The sequence below is a fragment of the Nymphalis io genome, chromosome 23 (assembly GCF_905147045.1).
Source record: "Nymphalis io chromosome 23, ilAglIoxx1.1, whole genome shotgun sequence".
Lineage (NCBI taxonomy): Eukaryota > Metazoa > Arthropoda > Insecta > Lepidoptera > Nymphalidae > Nymphalis > Nymphalis io.
Genome location: NC_065910.1, coordinates 4,311,329 through 4,334,747, shown reverse-complemented (window position 1 = coordinate 4,334,747; position 23,419 = coordinate 4,311,329). Strand labels below are relative to the sequence as shown.

Below are 23,419 nucleotides of genomic sequence, written 5' to 3'. Positions count from 1 at the left end.
CGAAAATAGCCACAATCGCAAAACAGCAATACTTGATATTGTTGTGTTCCGGTTTGAAGGGTGAGTGAGCCAGTGTAATTACAGGCACAAGGGACATAAAATCTTAGTTCCCAAGGTTGGTGGCGCATTGGATATGTAAGCGATGGTTGACATTTCTTACAATGCCAATGTCTAAGAGCGTTGGTGACCACTTACCATCAGGTGGCCCATATGCTCGTCCGCCTTCCTATTCTATAAAAAAAAAAAAAAAATCAAGATTAAATTATTATAGTTGCTAACTTCACGTGCGTATTAACATCAAATTACCACTAATAAGCTATTAAGGTATCATATCTTTCTTGGAGTCTATGACTAATTTATTAAAATTTTACATAGGTAAGCAGACTAGTTAATAGGCCAAGTAATGGTAAGTAACCAACTGCTACCGGTGGACATTGGTACTGTAAGAAATATTAACCTTGACCTTACATCCACCAACCAACCACCAACCTTGGGAACTAAGATGTTATGTCCCTCCTTACTTGTACTGTACTTATACTGGCCTACTTTAAACCGGAACACATAATACAAATTAATTGTTATAACCACAAGTTATCACTAACAAGGTACTAGGGAGTAATATATTAATAGGAGTCTATAACTAATATCGTATGGAGCGATGCAACAACGTAAAACTTTAGCGAAAAGCAATTTCATGTATTCACTATTTGTTGATAAAACACAAACGTTTCACGTAAGCTTCACCCTTTGTTATTCAAATATCAAATAACATTCTCTCCTTGTACGCTCGTAAAATTGAATAATAATTATAAATACAAACATCACCAAGCGTCAATTATGGGAAACCATTTCTGAACTTAATTAATAACAAAGCAAATTAATATGTATCACCGCTCCGCATTAAAGGAGTCTATCGAAATGCTAGAACAACTCAATTATACCCGCTACTATTTTGTGTTAAGTAACAAGAATCGGCGAATGATTATTTTTTTTATATTTCAAAGATAATTCATGCATTTTAATGTAATTGCATTAATTAAATTACTCAAGAGCCGTGATTTCTCAGTTGATAAATATATACGTAAATCGTAAAAGAAGATTCCTTATTTATTTATTTATTTATTTTACCAAATTGACGTACACTAATAATTACGAATTAATAGGTCTAAGGGTAAAAATTGCCATACTTATAGGTAACCACGACACTACGCATCTAAGATAATAATGAAAGAAAAGAAAATTTTAAAAATAAATTTAAAACAATTTGGGAGAATAAAATATAAATAATATAATTGTGGGATCAAATCTTTTTTTTGTCGCTGAAAAAAACGCATTTACGCGTTTCTCCCACTTGAAGTCGGGTGAAGCATGGCGTTAATCATGCTCAGCGAGAGATCTCCGCCGACTATAGCCACCAAGGAATGTCAGTGACAGGAGGGTGATACCTGCCTCACTATTTTTTGGATCAAACCTAGGCAAGCGCCGGTAAGTTTTCTTCAACGTTTTCACTAACTCTTGCTCGGTGGTTAAAGAAAACAACACGAGATAACGTACATAGCTTTAATGAAATTCTCCCACATTTTAAACTTCATTGGAGTGTCGTAGAATAAGCTCCAAGCCTTCTCCTGAAACGACAAAGAGTTGACGAGCTGTGGGATTTTAACAGGCTGCTTTTAATGTATATAAGTGTTTTCAACTTTTTACATTTTCCCGTTGAATCGCAATTCTGATTGTAGGTGAAAAATGAACCAGTCCTCTTGTGACCACTGAAGGCAAAATACGGGCTTTTATGTTTTAGAAATGTTGTATTGTAAAAAAATTACTAGTCACACAAATTAAGTCAAGTTCGGTCGACTTACTAACAATATGATTGAAATCCTTATTAATAACAATACAATGCAATTAAATGTAAATGTTCTCAAATAATCTGTAGAAACGTTAGTTCTATTTTAAAACAAATATGCAATTTTTCTATAGAAATATATAAATTTAATCGGAAATACCGAAGAAATTATTGCGTCAACAATAGTAGAATAAACGTCGATTACTTGAGTAAGCTAATACTAAAATTTACACAATATTTACTTTATATCATTACAACCAGTTGTTTTTTTAAATTCATAGATAATATTAAAAAGCTAAGAACCGACAGAAAAAATAATTTTTGATAATTATTATTACATATTACTAATATTATGAAATATAAATATATTTTATTCATTTTTTTTAAATAATTATTGGAAGGAATTGACGGATTTGATAGATACCTTCGCCCATAGACACTGACAATGTAACAAATATAACCCATTTCTGACATCGTTAGAATGCCCTCAACCGTAAGATTTAATACGGTTTGTGCCTTCAATTACACCAGTTCACTAGCCATACAAAGTCTAACACTTCATCTTTACAATTATTTTTACCTAACACCACATAAAGACCTTAATTTTTAAAACAATACTCAACCTTTTAATAATGCTTTATGTAAAATAGAACTTCTGTTGGTAAGAACGTTATATATATTAATTGTTTAGTTTGAAATTGAATTTTATTTACCTCAACACTATGCAATTCATTCCAAAATAAAAACACCTTAACTTTTTTGTATTCCTTCCCAAGACTAAGATTCACCCGACATTTAAAACTACTGCATAAGTTTGTGTTACTACCTATCGCATAAGTTTGTTTTATCAAATGGAATTTTGTTTATTTATATGTAGCAGAAATGTGGTAGGCAAAATAATATCTGATTGTGAGTGATCATATTTGTTTAACATAAAATCTATCCCTGTAATCGCACTGGCTTTACTCATAAAATATATAATAAAGGTATAACAAAACAAAGCAATGTAAAGTATTGATGGATAAGAATAACTGAGTTTCTTGCCGGTTCTTCTCTGTAGAATATACATTCCGAGCCGGTGGTAGTTTAACATTTAATAATCCTGTAACTTTTATTACCGCGGTTCCGATTTGAAGGGTGAGTGAGCCAGTGTAATTACAGGCACAAGGGACATAACAACTTAGTTCCCAAGGTTAGTGGCGCATTGGTGACGTAAGCGTTGGTTAACATTCCTTACAATGCCAATGTCTATGGGCGTTGGTGACCACTTACCATCAGGTGGCTCATATGCTCGTCCACCTTCCCATTCTATATAAAAATATATAAATGTATTAACTGAAAACCTACTTTAATAAAGTATATTTTTTTCTGTGCTTTGTGGTACAATTACTAGCTCAAGCACAAAGCTCTGCCGCAAATAGATAATGTAGAGAGGCTTATAATGCATTGCACGAACATTAACCGCTTAATCCAACAACTTGACGCAAACAATAATCATGGTATTATTGTAAATGAATACATAATTTATTGTCTATATAGAATTCAACGCGTTACATCATGATTGATAATCGTTAACAACTGTGATATTATTAAAGTAATCCTTTGAATATAATTAGGATTACATAGACTAATAACGAACATAGCAGCACATATCTTGTTAAAGTAACTTGTTGTAGCACGTAAATCGTTTTTCAAATATAATTTACTCAAGAAACGTGTAACATTGAAACGTTACATAGTATAGAAGAATACAATACGATTTGTGGAGAACACACAAACACAACATTAATATTAATTAAAAATAACATAATACACTTTCTAATAATTTAACATCATAACATAATAAATAAAAAAAAATGTATTAAAAATAATTAATATAATAATAATTACAACGCAAACGCAAGTGAACGGCGTTATTAAGCAATACCGATGGCTTGTGCCTACGCGCCGTCCACGATCGTCGTAGCGCGCAGTGACCGTTTACTTGCGCTACCCTCAACTGATATTACGATTGTCCTTAAATAATTGTTTTTCTCTTCCATGCAAATATATTTGGATGTGATTCCAAGTATTCCTTCTGTGATGTTCTGATTACCGTGACTGATTTTGTATGTATCTTAGTGTTCTGTTTACTCCTTCTGACTGTATTGTGTAGTGAATTATATGTGTCCGAATCGACTAGTGACTTATTTCGTTCTGTTAGTAGACTATCGAACATATTGCTAAGCGTTAGTTTCACATTCGGGCTCCTTCATAACTAAAGATTCACTTGCAGAAGTTTAAACAAGTTATTCTCTATAAAGAAAATTCGATTAAACTACGAATTTAATCGAGAAATGTTATAAGTTGACGATTATAACATTCTATATTGAAGCTTATAACTAATAATTATCATATATTTTAAATTCAGTATTGCATGTAACGTATTGATTGACTAATGTTATACTATTTTTGTCGGTTTCAAAATTATTTTAATACCATATAACAAGTTTTAGTATATATCATTATCGCTTAAAGTAATCCTTTTAACATTTTTTATTTGTCATTTAGTAATTATCAAAAAAAGTAATATAACAAAGGACAAATAAAACTAATCGCTTAAAATATATAAACTTCATTTAATATTTCATCTTATAACATTTTTAACCATTTCATCTACAACCGCATTGTGCACAAAGAATATAATATCATCTTAGTTCTCAAAATTGGTGGCGTATTAGCTATTGATTTATTTATTAACAAAATATTAATATTTATTTTTAATCTTGACACCCATAAGCCTAACCTGGTTAGGTTACTTACCATCAGGTGGTCTATTTGCCCTTCCACCTATAACATTACATATATATCTATCACAACTTAAGATAAAATCATTAAACAAAATTAGACATTAGATATGATGAAATAAATTGCGAAAGGTGAAAAGACAGAAATATATTCTGAAATAGTATTACCAAAGACATTGCAATCAACGTCTGCAGGAGAGACACACAAAGGCATTACGACGACAAGCTGCGATGTTACTTTCGGTATACGCTAATTTATAAAATTGAGGCTCGTAAACACGCGTTTTCATTCCTATACATGATTACAAACTAATTGTCTATTTCATATATAGATAAGTACTGGATACGAGTTCTTTTTCGTATTCGATAGCGTTCACATTAGCTGCAATTTGTATGGAGGATATGAAAACAGCACCATCTAGTGACAATAATCGAAATTACATAAGTAAAAAAACTCTAGGATACAATGTATGGAAATGACATGAATTCGATATCACGATTTGATTTGATTTGATCACGTGATCAAAAATAACATATTTAATTGAATAATTTAGAGGCAAGCGATTTTTGAAATTACTTCGATAATTGTCGAGTACACTTTGCCATGTCTTCTTGTAGAGCTGACATGGTCGTGAAATGTCACAAACTATAATAAATAGTAAAAAAAAAATTGTCAACTTCGTAAATGTCAATTACGTAATTCCTTACAGTAATTTTTGAACACTTCAAAGATAAATTACTTATGCTGAAAATGACCAACGTATAAGAATGATTTGTTATCAAAATGAACATGACCAATTTAATGAACCAATAAGAAAACATTACAAGAAATAAAATATCGTTAGTTTCAAAGCCTCACTGAGCACATCCAACGAAGCTCGAGGCACCCGTAACTCGATACAAGACTTTTGTCTTACGCGACTTGAGTCAAGCGAGCTTCGTTCTCATTACATTATTTGTTACCGTGTTCACCTTTATAGATTCATATTAAAACAATAATTGATATGTAAGCATGTGAGTTCATGTACCCGTGAAACGAACTCAAAATCTTACGCTGATGTCATCTGACGCTTGAAATCTTACGGTGACGTCATCTCACGCTCGAAATCTTACACTTACTCGTCTGACGCTTGAAGTCTCAGTTAGTGTACAGAGTGCTTAGATATTTACACATCAATAACATCCCGTTTACTTAATTTTATGCTTTCTATTAAGGTATTTAGTTATATTAGTCATTCATTGGTTGAAATTAATTTTACAATTGACATTAATTCATTGCTGATAAAAGTGACGACATCAGTTACAAAGTAGTGGACAATATGACTTTTAATTTTTTTTTCTATGCAATGGTTTTCGATTTATATCGAGGCTTAGCTGGACAAAACTTTGTCATTGTTAGATACAAAACAAAATTTACAAAAACGCGTTATTGGTTTTTAAGTTATACATGTGTGACCTGTTTACATTGGTAGTATGAACGCAAAGTACGTATGTCATATGCGTGTTTTATTTAATTTATTATAATATTATTGTAACCCATCTTATATATATATATAATATTTAATTTATATATGGATACAAAGTTTACTCTATACGTATTAATGTATAAATATTTTGCGCTATTAAATCTCTTCCAAATTATTTATACTTTATTCAAGTTGAATTATATAAATACTCTCATAAATTTAAAAAATCTCATAAATTTCACGTTAATGGGATTATTAGACTCGAATTGTTTTTTTAAAAAAAGATCCGCCCATAGTTGCTTGACCTGAAATATATCATCAATAATGAAAAGGGACGGGAAATTTTCTTTACGTATGTTTTCATCCCTTTTCGTATAATTCTCGTACAACGCTTAGGATCCCAAAATACTTTATTTATTTGGAAGATATCGAAAAAAGTAAACCAATCCTGTATACGATATTTTTCTAAATGCATACGTGAGGAACAAACATATTGATATTGAATGAATAAAATTCGAACCACCACCTAAAATCATACAAGATTTCATCTTACAAAGCAATCCTATTCATATTATAAATGTAACTCAATCTCCCAAAAACGGCTGAACGGAGATATGAATTTTTTGCATTAGGAAATAATAATAACTAAGCATTCGAATGGCACGTTGGCATATTTTGAACGACTTTCGTGTCAGACTGAATTATAATCGGACGAAGCTGCAGATTCACCTAGTAGCTGATAAAATACTTGACCTTCACATGATGTGATGATGTGTTATGGACAGAATTTTTAAATAAAGATAATTAATAAGTAAATATGGATTAAAATTTATAAACGTAAACTCTGTTACGTTAATAAAATAAATGTATTTTTCTAACTATTATAATAATAAATATATATATATATGTATTACAGGATAGGCAGCGGGGCGATGACAGCATAAAAAAGCCGTCATGCCTACCCGTATGTGGTGTATACTCTTTGGTGGAAAAAAATCTCATTCAATTTTAAAGGCCCAGGATAATCTAGTTAAGCCTAAAATATTGAGTTCGAAATAGATTGTCCTGGGCTAAACAAGTACATACTGATACGCGTAGGATTAACCGATTTGTCCCGGACAATCTAGTTTGGCCTAAAATTGCAGGTAACATATATATAAATATGACGTATACTGGATTTTGCTAATTCTATATAAAACTCATATTCATTATAGTTCGTTTTGTCTTGGATTATTAGAAATGATTGATTGTGAATGAACACGAAATTCCTTCGTTAGTGGTTTATTATTATTCAGGTTTCGAATTGTTTACTGTCTTCGATTTATATTTATTTTTATCAAAAAAACTGTATTGGTCAAAATAGTTTAGTTCACTAAAACGGCAGGCTTAATACCTTTTCTACAATAGAACATTTAGGCTAATCAAAAATAAACGAAGGTGGTACTTCAAGTATTTTAATAACTCAAATAAAATACGCTCATAAAATAGTATAAATATTATTATATAATAATGCAATACATATATAATATTACGATAATATATCTGATATTGCCTATGTTGAATGTAAAAATATGAAAATATAAAATAATGAAATTCCGGTACGAATTATTCTGTAGTTTAGAAAGATATTCGCTACTGATAGTAATGACAATTAATCTCTCAAAAGCTGAAATGGCCTGGTTAGAAAACGTGAATCTTATTCGATGGTCGTGAGTTCAAATTTGGGCAAGCAACACTTGTGCTTATAATTAATATCGTGCTTGACGGTGAAGGAAAACATCGTGACGAAACCTGCATGTTTAATCTCACTAAAATTCTGCCACGTGTATTCTAATACATTAGAGCAGCGTGGTGTAATATGCTCCAAATATTGTCCTCAAAAAGGAGAGGAGGCCTTTATCCAGCTGTGGGACATTCACATGCTATTACGTTAATCTCTCAGACTTTGTTCTTACACAAAGTTCATTATAGAAACCCAGCGATATATATAATGCATCATTTTATACTTCCGAAATATATATATATATATATAGTTTAATTAGGCTTATAAGCTCTTGAACGGTCATGTTACAGGATTAACATATAAAGCAACCTCCGATATTTATGACCTTATGACGATGAGGATGGCTCTAAGCGACTGTACCGGAGTGTACATAATTTGTTTTTATACAAGTCATGCTCAATCTATAAATACATTTTACAAGTGTCTATATAAAACGGGTGGTCAAATTTCATTAATATTATTTTTTAAGCACCCTCATCTATTACTCGAACACGGTACACGAGGAACGTAATATCAAAGACAAAGATACAAAGAAAAGAGAAAGGGTTCCACTTGACCGATCACCCTTCGGGCAAGTCATCCGGTAAATAACAATGTAAATTGAAGGTTACGTAGAAATAAGAGATAGAATAATTTGGGTATTATTATATACTAGCCAATAGATGGCGATGCGATGCTTTATTCAAATATTTTATAATATTTATAATATATTTGAAATGATATATTGAAATGTTTTTACGTATCTTTATCCTTAAGTGCCTCGTTAGTCTAGTGGATAATTAATAAGGTTGCGTATGTTACGAAGTCCTGGATTCAAGAAATTCCCAGTATCAGCTCCAAGCTACAAGCCCCGAATAACACGTAAAGTCGTTGTTCTACACAGAACAACCCACTAACTATCATCCCCCGGTTAATTACATATTTTCCCTTTATATAACTTCAGGCAATTAACTTAAGCTTTATTCTTATCATATCTTCATTAATATATGTCTGGTATATGACGATCTCCAAATCCTAAATTACCTGTAGTATTCCCCTATAAAATATTATGATATCACATAAATGAAGTGATAACTAAACATATCCGCTTCTGATAAAGTATATCACTCGATAAAGCAATATATCAAGCAACTTAAGTTTCCCAAGTCGATGTCCGACTAACTTCGCAAGTTATCTCTATGCAAAGTCAAACACTAGATCCGATACTGCTCTTTAAGCTCGATCGGAACACTAACATAGCGATGTGACTGTGTTGAAATATTTCTAACGTCATTTTAGTTTTGAATTTGTAAATTTTATAAGATTTATTTAAGACACATCAACAATTTTTGTTGATGTGTCTTAAATAAATCTTATTGTGTTTATTAATATAATAACAAGTGTTTATTATTATCCATCGTGTCAACCTTTTAGTAAGTGGATACAAATGCGGCAGAATTTCTCAAACGATGTTTTATTTCATTCTTTCATTAGTTTCTTCAAATTAATTTATTTAAATTAAATAATAATTACATAATGATACTGTTTAGTGTTAGCTAATCTCTCTTGAGATTAGCCAACTTCGCAGGAGATATTATAGTGCAGAAGTGTGTGCGCAAACACAGGTGCACTCTCTATTCCCTAACTCTCATAATCTGATAGGACGTCGTTCCGACACGACGAAAGAGTTCAGGCGCAGGACTAACGGCTTTACGTGCTTTCCGAGGCATGGGAGTGTACACACTTCCACTTTTCAGACTCCGGGCTGCTACTGAGAATTTTCGACAGAAAAATCCAATAACTTTATTTACCTGACCTAGGATTTAAACCCAGGACCTCCGGTTCTACGGCCTTACACGTAGCCACTAGACCAACGAGGCAGTTAAATCAATTTCAATTTAAGCCTTTGCTGACTAATAGAAATCGAGACTATTGTTAAACTTAATTTTACTTTGATCAAAAGGTCATTGAAACTTCAAAGTGACCATTCACTTGGATAGATCTTGGCTGAGAAAAACAAAGTAGTGATTAAATTAATTAGCTATATCAGTTTATTCATCCATAATAAAACATCAAAGAACTTTTGCATATTAACTGATATTAAGGCTTTGCATAAGCTTATAATATGAACTGAAATGATCAGTACACCTCCTTACCGCTTTATTTATTTATTTCATGTCCTTCACCCAAAGGTTGTCTGGAAGAGATCGCTCTTTTAGCGATAAGACCGCATTTTGTACAAAATAGTTTTCGTTTTTTTATGTTTGTGTTTAAAATGGTTCCGTAACTTTTTTGGTGTACAATAAAGCATATTCTATTGTATTCTATGATAAATATTTTAAGTGTTACAGTTTTCGTGAAACTTTCGCGATGTGTGTTATTCATTATTTGCAGACTAGCGACCCGCCCTAACTTTGTTCGGGTTGAATAATTATCTACCTTATCGTTAATGGATATTTTATAGGAACATTTCTGATACCTTAGGTATGTGACCTAATTAGTAGTAGTATTGCAATTTTGGCAGGGGTCCTCAATTTCTTTGAAAATAAAATAAAGCCTATCTTACCGATAAGCTGATAGCTTTCTGTATGTAAAGGTAAATCAAATTAGTAGTTTTTGAGTTTATCCATAACAAACATTTGTATGTTACAAAAAATCAATTATTACTTACTTACTCGTGTATTAATTTGAGCAAGTTTTATTGAAAGTGTACGTCCATTAGAATTTTTACGATTTTAATGTCAAAACTTATTTACTTTTCTCACATTTTATAGTAAATTAGTTTTTAACTTTTTTATTAAGCATCATTAAGGGAATCCCACACTTTTCCACTCAAAGGGGTGAAATATTTTCTATTAATTTACACGGCACCAGCCTAACAAAAAATATTTCAACTTAATACATTATTTTAGTTTTCCACAACCTAAAAATACTTTTGAAATAGATTGTCTTATTTTCACCGTAGTTTTAATAAATGTAGCTTTAACGACTTCACAATAAAAAACATCTTACTCATACACATTATATTCGATTTATGTTCAGAAGTGTAACGCTAGCATTATAGCAAATGATACAGAGTATATAAAAAACATCAACTTGTCTATAGCTTCTGCAACCTCCATGGATTCGCTGTATTCTTTATTGTCACTCTGCATCTCTTCTATGCTACCGTTTCTTGGTGCTACCACACCTGAGTCGTCATCATCTTGCCTAGTATAACATTCGTCCACAGTTTCATATATTTGACATACCTAAGAAAAATATATTCGTTAGGATTATGTAAGTATTCTGTATTAATTTTTATTAATATCCGTACTATGAGAAAAATAATAAATTCTTATTTTGAAAGCTGTATTTTTAATAAATTCAAATAATATTAATATACTCGTACCTTTAAAGGTGGCAAGCAGAATAAGGCTCTGAACCACTGTGAGGTCAAATTATTCTGGATAAAGGTTGTCTTACATAGTCGTTTGGCTAATGACGTCATCAGCGCTACGTGCACTAACAGTGCTAATAATACCCCTCCCAAAACAGTAACATATAAAATCACTGAAAATATATCTTAGATTAAAAAGGGGCAAGACATCCCAGTGTTTAGATCACTTGAATATTAACAAAATAGTTTTATGTATTTATTTTATATTTATAACTATATTCACTTGGTGATAGGGTTTTCCGCAAGTCCATCAGGAAAGGACAATCTGCCACCAAACAGCAATATTTAGTATTAATGTTCTTATCAGATTTAAATTTGAATAACCCTTTTGATAAATATATTGTTGTAGGAGATTTCAACATGGGAGATATTGTGTGGTCACATAACTCTGAAAATACGCTAGCTATCCAAAACCCATCCGAAAATAATTTAATTATGCAACTATTTGCTTTTATGTGCTTCTCTGGCTGGTGTCAGTATAATGGGATTTTTAATGGTAATAATAGACTATTGGATCTCGTTCTGTCTAACTGTAGTTGTTCGGTCGATAGAACAACACCATTATCTTTGCCTGAAGACGTACATCATCCGTCTCTCTCTGTGTTGACGGATATTATGTTGAATGATTCAAATTTACGTTATGCTCCTCGAATTGTTCGTCGCTTTCATGTTGCTGACTACAACGCAATTAACAATGAGCTAAATAATATTGATTGGCTGGAACAATTCGAAACATGTGATATAATTAACGCAGTAGATAAGTTTTATTTAATAGTTAATAATATTGTGGATCGCTTTGTACCAGCTAAAACAGTATACGATATCAATAAATATCCTGTATGGTTTAGCAAGTTTTTTAATTAAATTGATTAAAAAGAAATTACAAGTGCATAAACGATGGAAAATTTATGGTCATAATAGTGACTATGACAAATTTGCTGACCTTCGACACAGAACTAAATTGATGGAAAGAGAGTGTTATAATGTCTTTATTGCTAGAGCTGAAGATAATATTCATCACAGTTCTCGGAAATTCTGGTCATTTATAAAATCAAAGAAAGGTAGTAATAATATACCTGACACCATGTTTCATGACAATACGGTTGGCTCCGACGGCCCATCGATCTCTAATCTATTTAGTAACTACTTTAAATCAGTTTTTGAAGTAGAAGTGAATCAACCCGAGGTTGATTATTTAAACAAGCATAGTAGTCAGTCCTTAATACTTCTATATGCCGATGATACAAAACTATTTAAAATCATAAAACTTGCAATATGATTTGGATATTTTAGTGCAATATTGTTCATCTAATGGCCTACATCTTAACTTTGAAAAATGCAATGTAATAACATTTTCTAGAAAAAAAAATCCAATTTTATTTGATTACACAATTTCCAATCATTTAATTAAGAGGGTAACCGAGGTTAGGGACCTAGGAGTGCTTCTAGATTCTAATTTATTATTTTACAGGCATGTGAATAAAATTATCGCAAAAGCTTACAGTATGATGGGTTTCATATTTCGCCAGGGAAGAGACTTTAAGCATATCAATACATATAATGTGTTGTATAACTCGTATGTAAGATCTAATTTGGAATTCGCTTCAACGGTTTGGAATCCACAATACTCTAAGTATGTTATGGCTATCGAAAATGTTCAGAATAAATTTATTAGAAGATTAACGCGTAAATTTGGGTCCAATGCTATTAATAAGCTTAATATTTTGTCGCTTGAGAAACGCAGGGAATGCAAAGATCAGGTTTTTCTTTACAAAATTGTAAATAATTTTGTCGATTCAATGTACTTAGTCAACAACATTTATATCAAGTGCTCACATTCCATTGCCCGTTCAAAACATACCTTTTATGTCCCAATGTGTAGAACGAACTATGCTAAAAATCGCTTTTTAGTAAGAGCATGTGACAATCATAATAAACGCTACACTAGTATAGATATATTTAACGAAAATTTATTTAAGTTCAAAGAAGCTCTAAAAAACTGTATTTGTCAGTAATATACTTATCGTTTTTTTTTTCTGTTTTAAATTATTTTTAATACTTTATTCATATATCTTAATAAATTGTTAAATAACTTGTTATCGTTAGGTTCACTCCATGTTTGTTTGTATAAGTGGAAACTTTGTTGGCTTAAGTGAAATTTATTTTGTTACTAAATTTTATGTATTATATTATGCTGTATGTTTCCCAAATAAATAAAAATAAAAATAAAAAATAAAAATAAATAAAATGTTGCGATTTGAAGGTTGTATGAGACAGTGTAACAGGCACAAGCGACATTACATCTTAATATCCACGGTTGATGGCATTGGCGATGTAAGAAATGGTGATCATTTATTTTGGCACAAATGTCTATTAACTTTGGTGGACATTGGATTTTTTTTTTATAGAATAGGAAGACGGAGCATATGGGCCACCTAATGGTAAGTAGTCACTAACACCCATAGACATTGGCATTGTATGAAATGTTAACCATCGTTTACATCACCAATGCGCCACCAGCCTTGGGAACTAAGATTTTATGTCCCTTGTGCCTGTAATTAACCGGTTCACTCACCCTTTGATTTGGTTGACCTTTGCCCAACTGTGAAACATTTACAGGCCGTTACTTAAATTTAACTTTAATAAAAAAATAACAGTCGAAGTTCAACAAAATTAAAATATATGGATTAACTAGTAGAATAATCAGACAAATACTGAAACACAAGTACTTACTAATAGTAGGCACAGTGTGGCTTGGTACCAAGAAATCAATGTTGCATAAGCCCATGCAAATAACAACAGTGCAACATCCATAGAACCAAACCCTCTTCATATTTAATCGCTCGCTCCAGAATGATAATAAAACAAACGTCATGAGTACTGTAAAAAAATACAACAAATAATTTTGATCAGATATACCTTTATTAATGTCTAAAGAAAACGATTTTATAATCATCCATATATCTTTTAATTTTAATTAAAAAATAGATTTATGACAAATCTAATTGTGCGTTATAAAAAATATTAAAATAAATACTTTGTTGTCAACAAGTAATGTATGGAATTATTTTACAATAACTCACCTAATAAAGGCGTATAGAAAACAATATTATATGCAGTGGCTCTTCGTTTCAAGCTGACGTTTATGACGTATCTGTCATTGAGGTGAGTAGTATTATCATCGAAGGTATAAATTTGGTTCCAAGATGATGAATTTACAACGTACTGGTGAGTATTTACATCCCAAGCATTTTGTACAACTTCATCAATCACTGTAAACTGAGGAATTTTGTTATTTCATTGTTTTTCCTAATGTCTTTCCCAAATGTTCAATATACATTTAACACAAAAATGCGTTAACATGTTTTAAATGAAACCTTACCGCTTTCATCGCATCACTGTTAGGATCTAATTGCCTTAGAACGATCTGATCATGAAGTTCCCAAGGTTCCAAAACTATAGTACACAAGTACTCATCACGTGGCCATCTAAATTAAAAAAATACATGTATAACTATTTATTAAGGCGTATTATATGACGCGAGCCGGTAACCGATGAATAGTTCCGCTGGGTGGGATTGAAAAGAGTATTTTTCCGCGCTTAAGGATAATTCTGTCCTACTATCTACATAAATTAAAGGTCAGGTACGTAGCATTTAACCCCGGAGCAATAAAAAAAGTGGATAGAACATGTCTTAACCAAAAGCGCTGAAGAAAAATATCACATGAAAATAACCTATGTGAATTTGAATATGTCAAAAAAATCACATGCAAGGTAAAAATCTGTAAATGTTCCACAGCTGGGCGAAGGCCTCCTCTCCTTCATAAAGAGAAGGCTTGGAGCTGACTTCACAACACTGTTGTGATGAGGGTTGGTGGATACACGTGGCAGATTTTAATTCGCCACATGCTGTCTTCCTCTAAATGTTTTTCTTCACCGCCGAGGACGTAATGAATGAAAATGTTTATAACAGTAAGCACATCATTTAGCATTCGTTGGTGAAGATACACGACTTCAAACCACTGGAAAATCACTGCTCTTACATATACATATATCTACCAACCCGAGGAATGAGAATAAACTTTAATAAATAATAATATTAACTTCGTTATCGTGTTATCGTAATCAAAACACCAAGTCTGGATCGTTGTCTGCATATGGAGGGTCGCTTCACCGCTGTTCACCATAGTTATCAATTCTTGGTTTTTAGGAGCTAACATGCTGATCGAATCAGAGCTGAAATGTAAAACACAAAAAAAATATGGAAATAGGCTCATATCTTTTGAATCATCATGATAGAAATTATATGTAAATGTGGAAACTTAAAAAAAACACTCTATCGTCAATGCGCTGGCATAATAGACATTCCAAACCGAACACAACAACACAAACTACTAACTAAGACGGGATTTTTCAAATCCCTATATATAAAAAAGCCTATCAGAATAATAATAAAGATATATGTTATATTACTTAAAAACTGTTAAAGTAGGAGTCCATATCTGCCCCTGTCGAAACGTAAGATATGTCGTTCCGTTGAATTTACTTGGATTCCAAGCCATACTGTCATCCGTCCATTTCTGAAAATGAATATCATTGTTTTATATGAAATTGCTACTAGCTGGGTTATTCAAATTTTAAATTTATACTAATAAATAGAAAGACTTTTTTTCCTAATACTTGACAAAAAAAAACTACTACTATAATATTCATAAAATTTATATCAAAAGATACAGTACAGTAACAGCTTGTTAATGTCCCACTGCTGGGCTAAGAAATCCTCTCATTTTGAGGAGAATGTTTGGAGCTTATTCCATCACGCTACTCCAATGCGGATTGGTAGAATACACATGTGGCATAATTTCAATGAAATTAGACACATGCAGGTTTCCTCACGATGTTTTCTTACACCGTAAAGCATGAAACGAATTAGAAACACAAATTAAGAACATGAAAATTCAGTGGTGCTTGCCCGGGTTTGAACCCACGATCATCGGTTAAAATTCACGCGTTCTAACCACAGTGGCATCTCGGCTCTGTAAGTATACAATACTATTATATATTATACGTAAGCAACTGCGCTCTGTAGTTTCACCCGCTTTCACCCACTTTAAACTATTGATAAAAGAGCGGCAAGCTTAACATAAAAAAAATATTTCTATGTAAAAAAATTCTCGTTTTTTCTATATATTAAAAAAATATTCACGTATTATTATAAAACTTGTTAGTTTTGTATAAATCAATGTAATTTTAATATATCTATCTATCGTTTTAACTTACCCGAACGATAGACACAGCCGTGCTCAATTTAGATTCAAATGCATCATAAGTTATGCCTGTTACTTTTACTCCAATGTTTACAGTGAATTTTGGTCTGGGCGGTTGATATGGATCTTTGTTTAATAGCAGAGTTCGCATTAGTCTATCCGAGTTGGATAGTTTTGGTTCAACTGCTTGAGAACTGGGCGTGACTGTAAATTATGCAAATTTATCAATGAAAGCAATTTTAGTATTCAATTTATGAAACTACATAATTGCATTTATTACATTCTTATATAACTTGTGATATTAATAACTGCTTCGTTTATCTTGTGACTTAATAGGGCCATAGATCCCGAGGTTTTGACCCTGATTTTGACCATTAAAAAGTCCAAGCATTCAATTAATATGTCAATAATAATCACCGATTTAAATCGTAACTCCGACATAACATCTTGACTACTTTGCATTTAAAAGAAAGCTGATACAATAATATAATTTGATAGTTACCACTAGAACCATTGGTCAAAGGTATTGGGCAGTCAAAAAGAAATTTAGCCTCAACACCGTTCCAAGCAGCGAAACTAAAGTATCGAACAGTCAGTGGGTTCATATCTTGATAAGATATTATTGGTAATATTTCACCTTCTCGCCCAAATTCAATTAGACCATCTATAACAATAATTGTAATAATCATGTGCCATTCTAATTAACACCATAATAAAAAAACGAACAATAAACAAACTAACTAAAATAAAAAAAAACATTTGTCAATTTAGTTCGTTAAAAATAATATGTAAAAACTTTAACAAATAATTATATATCATTTACATAGAACATAATCTATACTTTATTATAAATCTAGATGTTGCGAACAATTCCATGCGAGTCGTTAATCTTGGCACTTATATGCCTAATGCCTTTGTCCTTATACAAATCCCAGACTATCTCTTTGTCAAAAAAACGACATTCGTAATGTTAAGTCGTGATTAATAGACAGACATTACTTTCGCATTAACAGACTCACCTTTACATTTATAATATATTCTAACATATCAAAATTGTATTGAAACTGATGCTTAAGTTTTTCCAGTCTTGTCAGACTCACCGTTCTTTTGGATTAAGAGTGAGGAAATAGAGATTGCACCTGTGTGCAGAACGGTACACACACATCAATGTATGTGTATGTAGTAGTTCTCAAGCACTACAATATCTACTGCGCAGTTTCTCTTGAGTATGGTCTCGGTGACCAAAATTGATAAGGTAATAATCATTATCAAATCAATTTCGTTTAGAGTACATCTATGAATGAATATAGGTTACCTTCCGTTATTTTTATATAAAACGCCCTGAAGTTAACTGTAGACAAAATGCCAACAGTCTTCGCGGAAGCTCTTGCATTTCTTTTCAAATTTCCTCTCAGCTCCGTAAATTTATTTGCTCCACCACCGACAACTATATTATAAAAACAAATACAAATATGCTTGTAAGTGAGTGTTAGAATGAGAAGACATAATGATGTTGATCTCATGATTTGTGGTTGATAAATCACAGAGAATCTAAAATCTATCACACCATAAATATATTATAGAACATTTTTCAACAATGAATAAATAAATTATGCCCTCACTATGTATGTTTTAAATATTATAATTTATTTAACTTCAATATGATATTCTCTGACACTTTAAATAATTTTAACTGATGCTGAGGCTTTTAGGTTTTAAATCCTTCTGTTTTTCCAAATGTGATGTTTTATAATGCATGAACCTATTATTAGTATATAATTTGATGAATAACTTTTATAATGTATTATTTTTAGAGTAAAATTATTGTATGTACTCAAATCAAGTGGTCCGTTTCTTTTTCTATCTTGGTTATAATTATCATAAAAGAAGAAATTTCATTTCTGACTTACCGATCTCATACACAGGATCCGTTGCATCAGGTTTAGGGACAGTAGACAAAAGAATATGCCCGTTACTAGCCGCTAGTATCGCAATATGCATTTCGAATACAATACTAGGATCTGAACGCATATCTTTCCGGTCAGCGTAGTCCACGAAGTAGAACATCTCGTAGTTGTAGCCGTGTTGGCAGATATGCTCTTTGCACTGCATTGCCACTATAATTTAAATAACATGAGTTAAGTAAAGCACAACAATGGAGAAAATACATTGCAATTGTTGAAATCAATAATGATAACTATTTATCACTATTCGTATTGTCACTTTTCTTGTCGTGTCTATATTAATCTTAAATGACTGCCTCGTTAGTCTAGTGGTTATAAGGCCGCAGATCCCGAGGTCCTGGGTTCAAGCTCCTAGGTTAGTTCATTAAAATGTTATTGAGTTTTTCTGTCTAAGATTCTCAGTAGCAGCTCGGAAATAGGATGATGCCGGTGTGTACACTTTTGCGCCTTGGAATCGTGTCTATAGTAAAGTAGTAAAGAGGAGTGTATCTGTGTTTGTGCACACACTGGTGTAATAAAATATGGTCCTGCGCCGTTCGCTATCCTCTCCTTATAATAATGAATACTTTCAAAATGATCGATATTATAATGAATATGTATATTATTATTTTTAAATATGTATATAGTGACACACCTATTTCCATATCGTTAAAATTCAGTATTAATTAACACATTTTATTTCGTGAGCTTACTGAGAAGTTAAGGAGGACTTGTGGTTAAATCTGAATGAACTAAATTATTTTAAAAAACAAAATCACTACATATTATTTACATAGTTACTTTAAACCATATTTAATAACGTATAAAAAGATAATTTTTATACAAATTATAGTATAACGATATCAACTTTTACCATTTATCATGTTATCAATTTCTTCTACAAAAATTTTAAAGAATATAAACAACTAAGCAACAGAACTAGAAGCACTTTTTAATTTATATAACTTGTTGATTTTATTACATTTTCGTTTTTGCTTTTTATTTTAATTTATGTTTACTAAGTGTCGTATTCGTTGAATAGTTTTTCCATAATAATTTGTAATATTATTGCAAATGCTTGTAATGTTATATTACACTGTACTCAGACTAATATTGTCCTATCATTATTGTCGCTTAGAGCAGTGATGACCCAGTGGTTAGACAACGTGTATCTTAACCGACACTGAGTTGAAGGCGGTGGTGAAAGAAAACATCTTTAGGAAACATGCTTGTGGCGGACGTACCCGTAAATCTGTTCACGTTTATCCACCTACCCGCTTCGGAGCAGTGTGGTAAAGTAAACTTCTTCTCAAAATGATTACCTCAGCAGTGGTATTGTTACTTAATTTTATTATTGTTTATTTTTTTAATTTAAATTGTTTATAATTAAATAAATCAAGTATTTACTTTACTAAATGAATACTTCTCACTATAAATACGCTTTACACTTATTCATTATTTTTATTTCATTAAGTAACAATACTGTTTTAAAAGTTAAAATATAAACGTGTAGCATAATGGTTTAGTAACTCGCCGCAAATTAACGATTCCCCGATTCATTTGATAAGTATATTAGATAAGTCTGACCGCGTGCACGAAAGTAATCTATTTAAAAGATAAAGAATCTTTAACAGATAGTAAAATGTTAGTATGTGTAATGTTGTTAAAATTATTTTGATATTACAAATAATAAAATTACGAATAAGGTCTTTAATATAAGCCGAGATGGCCTAGTGGTTAGAACGCGTGAATCTTAACCGATGATCGTGGGTTCAAACCCGGGCAAGCACCACTGAATTTTCATGTGCTTAATTTGTATTTATAATTCATCTCGTACTTGACTGTGAAGTTAAACATCGTGAGGAAACCTGCATGTGTCTAATTTCATTGACATCCTGCCACGTGTGTATTCTACTGACCCGCATTGGAGCAGCGTGGTGGAATAAGCTCCAAACATTCTCCTCAAAAGAGAGAGGAGGTCTTAGCCCAGCAGTGGGACATTAACAGGCTGTTACTGTTACTGTACTGTATAAGGTCTTTAAATGAGCAATGAATACATATTTTGCATTTGAAAAGGATTTTTAGGAGCCTATTCCGTTACACTGCTCCGATGCAGATTAGTGCAAATATGGCGGAATTCCATTCGACATATGCTAATTTTCTCACGACCCTTCAACACTGAGCACGAGATGAATTACGTACGTAATAAACACAAATTACGCACGTGATTCAGTCAAGCTTTCCCAGTTTGAACCGGAAATATTCGGTTAAGATTCACGTGTTCCGTCCTCGGTCTGGTTTGTTTTTTTCATTTATATAAATAAAATTAAAGTCTGTAAAATTCACGAAAAAGTTTTAATGATTTATAAAATCGAATACATTGAAACTGATCAAGCCGTTTTGAATAATTGAAATGATCTGAGCGATCGCTTCACGAAATTTAAATGCTCATTTCGAAGACTACGAACTTGGAACCGGTCTCGAAGTTTCCACTTGAAAAAGTTCGATTCGAATAGACGTGAAGCAATGACGTTAACTATTAATGGTAATTTTATTATTCCTCGTGAAATCAGACTGATTTTAATTTATTAATATTTTAAAATGATTTAATCTTATCTTGTTCAGTAATTAAATAGTAAATGTTACGTAAATACGACTTCACTATTCCCATAGGTATGAGAGCACTCTGTGGAACCAGCTTTCGTCGGTGTTTTTTTCGAACCAATGACATTGAAACCTTCAAGAAAAGATCCTACCTTTTCCCTATGGGCGATGGTAGTCACTTTCCATCAGATAAACCTCCAGCCCGTTTGCCCCCTTTAACATTAAATTACGACAGTAATGTCGGCAATCCAATATAGCCAACGAGAGTTCGGAGCAAAAAAAAGGGCTTTACGAACTCCGGGCAGATTGATATATAACATATATCAATCAAATCTGTATTATATAATTAAATAAATTAATACCAGTAAAGATCATTTTATAATTTAAAAAAAAACTTCGAACAAACTTCGGACATACTAATTTTTTCGCACATATTTATCCGCATAAAGCGTTAGCTCTACATCCGTGGATTGTAGTGTGATGTTATAGCCCTTAACATGTCTTAATTAATAGGATATCTGATGTTACAATAACATTTGTAATCGGAATAGTAGATTCTGAGTTTGGCACGTTCAAATAAACAAACCTAGCTTGGTGGGAAGACTTTTGCAAGGCCTACTTGGTGGGTACCACCCACTAATCACATATTGAGAGTGAACCAGTGTAGCTACAGGCACAAGAGACATAACATCTTAGTTACCAAGATTGGTGGCATATTGACATTGTGTGGTCAATATTTTTAGCGGCGCCAATGTATACGGGTGGTGGTGTCCACTTACCCGTTTACCTACCTATAGTATAAAAAAAACTAACTTTTCGCCATATTTAATATAGATATTATAAAAAAATCAATTCAAATCATGATAATTAATTATAGTAATACTCACTATCATACGTAAAAGTGAAATTTGAATCCGTTTGAACTGAACTTTTAATAATCCACAATTTTAAACACAACAATGAAATCCACTTCATTGTGACATATAAGGGACGCAACACTTTTTTAATTGAAAATATATTTTTCCTCTTACAAATGCGGTGGCTGTAATTAAAGCCACGATCCAGTAGAATTATTAGTTCAGAAGTATACAGACACACATGAATGCATCGTGTGCGTTACGTCGGTAGTAACACTTGCCGCTTTGTTTTTGTTTTTTATGTTTTGTTTTGTTATGTTAGTGTTAACACCTATAAAGGAAAGGAACAACTATAAACTTACAACCATTATTACCAGGGTTAGTAAGTCCTTTATTGGACAATGTATACGCTTTTACAACAGGATCCCAGAAAACGTTCAAAAATATTCAATTGTGAAATTTAAAAGAATCGTTAAGGAACGCTTGTGTGCTAAAGGATAATACACATCCGATGACTTTTTAAATGATTGCACACCCTGGGAATGAAACGATCGCCTCCAGGTTATCTCAAATTAAAAAAGGTATATATAATTTGGCTAGTGTTGTATATGTATTGCACTTCCTGTAAAGAAATGAGATATAAAAAAAACCCGCTGAATTTCATTCGCCCGTTCTTCTCAGGTCTGAAGTGTTTATTTTCGAACCGATGGTAGATTTATGACAATCAATAAGCAAGTGTAACGCTTCTATATTGAATAAAGATTTTTGACGTTGACTTTATGACGTCATGATGTCATGTGAAATAAGCTTGAAAAAATAAGCTAGTTGCTTGTCTTGATGCAGATTCTTCACTAAAGTCAACAGGAAGGGCTTAAGAAACGTGTGAATTGTAAAAAAATATTATTAAAAGTAATTAGCTTCAGTCCGTGGCTACGCTTCAGTAGTCCACGCTATCCTGCGTGTGAGAGGAGTGCTAGGTAATTTATGTGTTAAGTCAGAGTATAAGCTATTTGTATTCTGTCTCTTAACTTTTCTGAAAAAGTTAAATATTGTAGGTAGTTATAGTATAAAATATAAGAGAAATAAATTAATATTTATAAAAATAAAACATATTTACAAATATTTCCACTTTACAAGTACAGAGTTTAATTAATTAAAGAAAAAAATAAACAAAGCGTGCGCAACAAAATACACGTGGCAGAATTAAAAACGTTTCGTTTGTGTTATATGTATAAGAATCGCATCAATGAAATTAAAAGCTTAACATAATAGTGTCATTAAAAATATATTTAAAAAAAAATCATTTAATATTATTTTTTTTTTACTATTAATAGGCTAGCGTTTGACCGTTGACTTGCCTGATGTTAAGCATCGACACGATCTAAGATGTAGCACGCTTGCCTATAAGAAACCTGTTTACTCTGGATTTGAAGACACCAACATTGTACCTAT

General features: G+C 31.9%; 2 protein-coding genes across 2 annotated transcripts in view; both read right to left on the bottom strand.

Moving 5' to 3' along the window:
• Window positions 1–23,419, bottom strand: part of LOC126777663 (UBX domain-containing protein 6) — a 410,195-nt gene that overhangs the window by 242,755 nt on the left and 144,021 nt on the right. The gene's annotated exons all lie outside the window — the stretch shown is intronic.
• LOC126777636 (acetylcholine receptor subunit beta-like 2) lies at window positions 10,866–22,185 on the bottom strand. The gene is made up of 12 exons (XM_050500746.1): window positions 21,998–22,185; window positions 18,474–18,680; window positions 17,879–18,010; window positions 17,066–17,227; window positions 16,577–16,767; window positions 15,770–15,876; window positions 15,401–15,532; window positions 14,679–14,784; window positions 14,380–14,575; window positions 14,030–14,176; window positions 11,249–11,409; window positions 10,866–11,108 (listed from the first exon to the last, which is right to left on the bottom strand). Exons 1-12 carry the CDS (start codon window positions 22,083–22,085, stop codon window positions 10,896–10,898), a joined length of 1,842 nt encoding a protein of 613 aa, XP_050356703.1. The 5' UTR covers window positions 22,086–22,185; the 3' UTR covers window positions 10,866–10,895.

What these genes read in the sequence shown, in the direction of transcription:
- LOC126777636 (XM_050500746.1), bottom strand. Translation starts at nt 22,085, where the DNA reads ATGAAGTGGATTTCATTGTTGTGTTTAAAATTGTGGATTATTAAAAGT. An exon ending in GGATCCTGTGTATGAGATCG is followed by an intron (nt 18,011 to 18,473) that starts GTAAGTCAGAAA and finishes TTTATAATATAG; the next exon opens with TTGTCGGTGGTGGAGCAAAT. An exon ending in CCTACTTTAACAGTTTTTAA is followed by an intron (nt 15,533 to 15,769) that starts GTAATATAACAT and finishes TTTACATTTCAG; the next exon opens with CTCTGATTCGATCAGCATGT.